The 7,500-nt window shown below is 37.8% G+C and overlaps 1 protein-coding gene across 2 annotated transcripts in view; it reads right to left on the bottom strand.

Moving 5' to 3' along the window:
- Nucleotides 1-7,500, bottom strand: part of LOC122247701 (uncharacterized) — a 19,689-nt gene that overhangs the window by 9,260 nt on the left and 2,929 nt on the right. For both annotated transcript variants that reach the window (XM_043007224.2, XM_043007225.2), the window contains exons 3-8: nt 6,303-6,409; nt 5,892-6,117; nt 5,517-5,656; nt 4,385-4,565; nt 3,391-3,536; nt 2,235-2,489 (exon numbers count right to left, since the gene is read on the bottom strand). In XM_043007224.2, coding sequence (XP_042863158.2) covers nt 2,235-2,489; nt 3,391-3,536; nt 4,385-4,565; nt 5,517-5,656; nt 5,892-6,117; nt 6,303-6,409 — 1,055 coding nt within the window. The remainder of the gene's footprint in view (nt 1-2,234; nt 2,490-3,390; nt 3,537-4,384; nt 4,566-5,516; nt 5,657-5,891; nt 6,118-6,302; nt 6,410-7,500) is intronic.

Here is a 7,500-nt window from a genome sequence, read left to right as displayed (position 1 = left end):
AGCTGGCAGAGAGGAAGAGAGGGAAGAGGAGGAGAGAGGAATAGCAGAATACCAAGGAAGTAGAAGGGAGGAAAGAGATGGGCTGGCGAAGGAAGGGGGAGAGAGAGAGAAAAAAAACAACAATGTTGAGCACCGAGAGAGCTACGCGAGGAGAAAAGGGGAGGAAGGGAGAGAAAAAGAAAAGGGAGGAAGAGAGAGGGAAGAAGGGGGGAAAAACAAAGAAGAGAGGGGAAGAGGGAAGTGAGAGAGAAGGGGGCGAGGAAGGAGAAGGGGGGAAGAAGGAGATAGTGCGGAGAGATGGGCGGGGGAAAGGGGGATAGGGGGATGAAAGGATGGGGGGGGAGGGAGAAGTGGTAGCGGTAGGAAGGGAGGAGGAGGGGGGGGGGGAGAAGGGGGGGGGGGGGAAAGGGCGGGGGGGGGGGGGGAGTTAAGTATGAAGAGAGATGAGAGAGGTGGAGAGGGAGAAGAGTCAGGAAGGAAAACTTTGGAGAGACGCGAACGAGAGAGACGATGACGAGAGAGAGAGAAAGAGGTAGAATGGTGAGATGACTAGTGGGCAGGGTTAGGCTGAGAAGGGACACTCTGACGGAAGGGAGATTCAGAGGGGGAAGCGGGAAGGAGGGGAAAGAGAGGAAAGAGATGAAGAATATGCAACCAAAGCAACTATGTGTAACAGAGATTAGAGGGGGGGAATGAGAAAGTGGATGAAGTGGAGCAAGGGGGTGGGGGAGGGAGTGGGGCAAGTGGTATTGGTGGAAGGTAGAAGGGGGAAAAATAAGTAAGAGGTGAAATAGACAATGAGATGAGGAGGCTAGAAAGAGAGAAAAGAGAGCGAGAAGAGTGAGAGAATAGAACTACAAGAGAAGCTAGAGAGAAGTAGAGAAAGAGACTCGTCGCAGTGGTCTAAGAAGAGGAAAGAGATTAGAGGAGACGAGGATGAAGAGAGAAGAGAGAAGCGAGGAGAGAGGATGGACGATGAGTAGAGAGAGAAGAGATGAGAGAGGAGAGACGGGAGAGGGAAGAGAGGAGAGAGAGAGAGTAGAAGAGGGAGAGAGACTGCGAGGAGAGAGAGAGAAAGAGAGAGGAGTGGGGAAAGAGAGAAAGAAATATCCTGCTGCAGTGTCTTTGAGGAAATAGAAGAGGAATTGATGAAGAACATAGATAGAGAGAGGAAAGACTGTCGGTGTAAGAGATCAAAGCCGAGAAAGCTTGGCGAGGAGAGAGAGGAGAGAAGAGAAAAGAAGGAGAAAGAGGAGAGGAGAAGCGTGAGAGAGAAGGAGGATTTGTGAGGGAAGAAGAGAATAGGTTTGATCTGAATAAGAACTGAGGAAGAATGGATGAACGTAGGGACTTGTCCTAGAAGAAACCTAAGGATCCTAGTAACTAGTGAGAGAACGGGACCACTAAGGGAGGGGAGGAGCGAGAAAGATCTCGAGAAACAGAGAAAAGAGAAAGAGAAGAGAGAGAAAGTGAGAGAAAGAGTGGAGAGAGCGAGGAGAAAAATAATATGCATCTGGACGATCGAGAGAGTGAGAATAAATTAATGATCCACACTGCGAAACTCAATGAGAGAGAAAAGAAGAGTAAGATGGAAGGAAAAGAACGGAAAGTAAAGAGGAAGATAAGAGCGAAAGAAGAGAAAGACGGGGAAATAAAGCGAAAGAGGAGAAAGAGAAAATGGAAGAAGAGAGAGATGGGAAAGAAGAAAGTAGAAAGAAAGAGAGAGAAAGAGAAAGAAAGAGAAATGAAGGAAAAAAGAGTTAAGAGAAAGAGAGAAAAAGAACGAAAGAGAGAGAACGGAGAAGAGAAAGAAGCAGAGAAAAGGAGAAAGAGAGTGAGAGAAATAAAGAGAGATTCAAAGAAAAAAGTAGAGAGGTGCGGAAGTGAGAAAATAGAGAAAGAAAGAGAGGGAAAAAGAGAAAAGAGTGACAGATGAAAAAAGAGCAAAGAACGTGAAAGAGAAAACGTATAAAAAGAGAGAGAGAAAAAGAGAAACAGAGAGAGAAACAGAGAGAGAAAAAGAGAAACAGAGAGAGAAACAGAGAGAGAAAAAGAGAAACAGAGAGAGAAAAAGAGAAACAGAGAGAGAAACAGAGAGAGAAAAAGAGAAACAGAGACAGGTAAAGTAGGAAAGCAAAGGAAAAAGAAACAAAAACAAATCAAAATTGAAAATAATATATATGAAAATTCAAATGAGATAAAAATCCCCCCAAGTAAAAGTGACATCATCTCACCCTCTGGTGGCACAGAAATTATAGAACTTCTTGCACGTGGCCTGGAGCAAGCGCAAGCCTCCAAGATATCCTTCCTTGTTACTGATTCCGTACAGGTCTGACAGTGACCCGAATTCCGTTGGGTCATTTAGAGGGTGAGGAAGGAGACGTAGGTTGGCACTCGCCTTGATGGTCACCTCAGCCCAGAAGTTGGCAATGGAGAGGGAAATGGTCTTGCCAAAAAATCCATCTGAAGGATTACCCATAATGCCAACTCTGCAAAGAGAACCATTGTTTCAGGGATTGTTTGTTTGTTGTTTATTTTGTGAAACCCTTAACCATCTACTCCATGTGCAAAGTGTTTATCAATTTGTACTTTTTTAACCCACTGATGCTGAGACCATGAACTGTCCAATATGGTTTTGTTTAGAAAAAAAAATTACATATAAAAGATTCTACAAGCCCCTGTCACCAAGCAGCCTATTTCTATTTCTATGACTGTTGTTCTCATTACTAATGTTCTTTCTAGTATCACTATTATCACTGATATTAACTTTTTTCCTGAAAGTTCAAGGACTGGGGTAAACTGATGAGGTTAGGTAGGCCTGCTAACTAACTCCTTGGTGAATAAGCATTTGTGGAACCATCTACATTTAAAGAATAATCATAAAATGAAACCCCAGCAAATAGTGCACATATACATGCACTTACAGCATCAAAGGGTTAATGCTAAATGCAGAAGAAAATAGTGCACATATACATGCACTTACAACACCAAAGGGTTAATGCTAAATGCAGAAGAATGTATTTCTATCTTGCAAAAGTTAAATTTGAACAATTTATATCTTTACTGGATAACAATTCCTTTTCTACCAAAATCTGATTTAAAGTAATGTAAACAAAAAGCTTAACAATATGTTTACTGTAAATATATTCAGTAATCATTCTATTTCCTAACATTTATAAACTCCCTAACTCACAAGGGTTACGTTGTTGCCTTCCTTCGGAGGACATTTATGTGGCAAGTAGAGATCCTGAGTGGATGCCTTTCCTACCCTCATGGTGTAGCACAGCTCAAAGCCATTCTCTTAAGGACCCTACTGATTCCCACTAGCATGCATTATGGCTGTACCCACTATTTTAAGAACAGTCCACAATAAATGGATATTATCCAAACCTTGCATACGCTCGGTGAGATCTTGGGGTCTTACACTCTTTCCTGGCTTGATCAGCAAAGTATGAGTTCCAGGACTCATAATCCTTTAAGCCGACTTGACCAATCAGTTGGAAACCTGTAGGTAGCTTCATCCCATACACCAAAACCTGCAAAATATAACAATGATTGTATTTACTTGTCTCTCTCCCCCACTATGCCCCCTATAACAATGATTTTATTTACTTGTCTCTCTCCCCCACTGTGCCCCCTCTGTCTTTCTCTTTCTCTCTCTTTCTCTCTCTTTCTCTCTCTTTCTCTCTCTTTCTCTCTCTCTCTCTCTCTCTCAAAACTACAGTTTCTCTCTATCTCTCTCTTTCGATCAATTAACCCATTAGCAGCAGATGGCATGACTTGCTACAAAGGTAGAGACGCTCATAGACGCAGATGGCACCGTGCCAGACAAAGTAAACCAGCCATACTACTGCATAAATATGTAATTAAAACTGCGACCAATGGGTTAACCCTCTCTCAACAGGTGGTACACCACGGGTACCGCGCATTCAAGGCCCGTTCACAGGGTGCCGTCATATGGCGTCGATCATTTAATTAAATTAGGCCTATGCGTTCGAGAGCCCCGGCATTACAACTTGTAAGGCTGGAATGCCCCCGGCATAATGGGTTAATAAGATCATACATCACAGAGCAAAAGATGAGTTGCATATAATCAAATATTTCTATAATCAATAATGTTCTGCTAAGGAAAAAAATGTTTAAGACATACTCTACAGATACTTAACAGTTATATGTGTACACTCCATTTCTCAATAAAATTCAAAACCCCTTTCCGTAAGTCTAAGAGCTACTGAAATAAATACTATATAATGCTGCTTGTGTACACACTACAATTACAGTACTAAAATAAATTTTCCAAAATATACCCATCATAAACTGTGTTATGATCACCATCTAACAAACGACAATAATTATACCAACACATTTGAACATTCATTCATACCTTTAAATCATTAATAAGCCACTGCATGAAAGAACCAAAGGTACGTTGAGCAGAGGACTGATACTCTTGGAGGTACACTGGAAGGCGTGACACAGTCTCTGAGCGAAAAGTGTAAAAGACAACACTGGCATTCCTTGAGTGTGTCTCATGAGGTGCAGGTTTTTCTATGAACTTCGATATCCTGCAAAGGAAAAGAGTACAAAATTAGAATTTTTCCCTTACGCATTTCATGATGACTTTTGTTTAATCTTATATGCAGAGCACGTAGTATATAGTATCATTCTCTCACAAGAATAACAAACTAATTGTTGCTTTCTTATCAAATCAAATACTTCCTTTCATAAAAAGAATTTATTTCCTTGCAGTTCATAGCATGGGGATTATACACATATCAAATGAGGAACAAGAGAGGTTGAAGGAAGAATGTTTTTGAATATAGGCAACTTAATCACTTGTCATATTCGGAAATATAATCAGTAATAAACACAAATGAATCAACAGAAGTGTATCAACAAAATCATGAATATCTTCTGTTTTATCTCTCTATCATAAAAAAAAATACATATACATATATGTATGTATATATATATATATATATATATATATAATTATATATATATATATATATATATATATATATATATTATATATATATATATATACATATATAATATATATATATATATATATATATATATATATATATAATTATATATATATATATGTATATATATATATATATATATATATGTATATATGTATATATGTATATATATATATATATATATATATATATATGAATGACATATTTTCACAAAGCATAAAGTGAAAATAATAAATTTGATAGATACATCTTCAGATTTACTGGATACTGAAAATGTAACAATGAAACTTTAAATTTCACTGATAAGAGCCAGATCAATACAGAAAATCTATTTTTAAGGAGTGTTTAGAAATTAATGCTTCTCCTATAAATATTCCTACCTCTTAGTAGGAAAGTATTGTGACGAATTTTAATTTCTTTTAACTGGATTATTGAGGCAAAAGCAAATATCACAAGAAAGGATACAAGAGAAAAAGAAAAGTTCATTATAAACAACAGTCTTACACTTACTGTCTAATGAAGTCTTACCTGTTTGTCTTTGGACACACTTCCACAATACCTCTTGAAAAAGTGGGCTCAGAAGACTCCATCTCATAATATATGGCCAAATCACCATCAGGGGTCCTGTAGAAGTAATCCAGTACCTGTGCCATGTCAAACTTGCTATCCTGTGTCAGATGATTACAAGGAGAATGACAGAAACAAGACTTACTGATATATCTGCAGCAATAAGAAATTATCTCTATGCTGAAATGTTGAATCATCCGGTTAATAAAATAAACAGTGCAAAAGAGCAATAACCCTTCCATATATCCTGAATATCATTAATAAATGTTGCTGAAGACAACTAAATTCAACTTCATCACAAGCAAGTGAAAACTAGAATTAATCATATATTTGTACCTGGAAGAGCATGTCTCCAGCAATGACCAAGATATCATTTTCCCACAAGTTTTTTGTACGGATGGCAAGTTCGACATCAGCAACTGATCCCAAGGCATTGTCTGGAATAGTTGATCCATCATTGACAATATTCTCCACGGGAAAGTCCGAAGCAGTTGCCCAGCGTTCAAAGTGCTTGTATTTATCTGCATTCGTGACCAAGAATACATCACTGAATAGCTGACGTCTGAAATGAAATGAGGAACGCTTTTGAAAATGAAAACATATTTGGAGTAATTTTAGATTCAGAGGAGAGAGAGTGAAATAAAGTTCCTTCTTACAATGAAAACAAAGGACATAACCACATCAAAGACAAACTGCACACCTAAAACCATAAATTTCACATTAAAAATACAAAATCATTTCACATACGTTTTGATGGCATCCCACCAGTGATCCAAAATGCGCTTCCCTCGAGGAGCTGGCAAGAGGGCTTTGGGTAGGCCCTTCAGGTGAACATATTTGCCACTTTCATCCTCCTGTGGTGGAAGAACAGAGACAAATTGCTAAATCTTACAAGTTAAGACATCTTCTTCAAAAATCTGTGTCCAATATATAATATCTGGCCCTGTCTTTAATCTATAATAGTTAATTTGATGTTGAAATTAATATCTCTATGCTAATTAACCTTTTATATATGTGTTAAATATATACAGCCACTTGAGCTTGGAATAACAAAAATTTAGACTTTTGCCTTTCATTTCCACTGTTTTTCATTATCTTTTTTATGCCTGCTTCTAAAGATATGAATCTCCAAATAAAATGCTACAAATAATTGTGTTAACATCAAGTCTTCCAATGAAATACACAAATAGAGAACAAAATATAGAAATCCAGTATTTCAAAGGTCGAAATACAGAGGATTAAAATGTGATTTTACAAATCATCTAAGAGTCTGAACTATTTTTTAAAAAATGTAACATTCCTGAAAATAAGTATTTCAACCACAAAGGCACTGAAAACCAACACCCGGAAAAGTAACAATACAGAAACAGAGTAAGTAGCTCTCCCAGTTGTATGTCACCCAAAAACTAGAGTAGAAGGGAAGGATTATTTAATACTACCTCAACTATGTTTCCTTTTCAGTTTCATATGGAGTAGGTCTTTCATATTTTTAGGAGTATTTAGGTCCTACATATTTATGTAGTATTCTTTTCACATTTGTGTATGTGCACATGTGGGTGCAGATGTAGTATATATGATTGTGTATGATTTTCTGTTTGTTCATGGCTGTGAATCTGAAAGTGAATGTGAATATGCAAATATCAGAGATTGTGTCTTTGCGTTTGAGTATGGTTGTATACCATGTGTATGTGCATATTTGTATGTGCCTATGTAAATAAATGTGTGCATTACAAGTGTTGTAAACTTCCCAGGCTATACTGGTATTTTCCACCTGCAGGGAAATACTGAGAAATACTGATGCATTGACATAGCAGCATTCAAGACAAAGGTCACACTAATTTCATTATCTTTATCTTATCAGTATTTTATTATTCTATTTGCTTTTCAATCTCTCATCTTTTCATTATGTGTGTGCATAAAATTTCCATGCAACCTATCACTATTG

Source organism: Penaeus japonicus, unplaced genomic scaffold (assembly GCF_977035675.1).
Source record: "Penaeus japonicus unplaced genomic scaffold, GWHDUDI00000001_assembly GWHDUDI00000020, whole genome shotgun sequence".
NCBI classification, from domain to species: Eukaryota; Metazoa; Arthropoda; class Malacostraca; order Decapoda; family Penaeidae; genus Penaeus; species Penaeus japonicus.
Note: the sequence above shows the minus strand (reverse complement) of the source record. Positions and strands in the feature narration are given on the sequence as shown.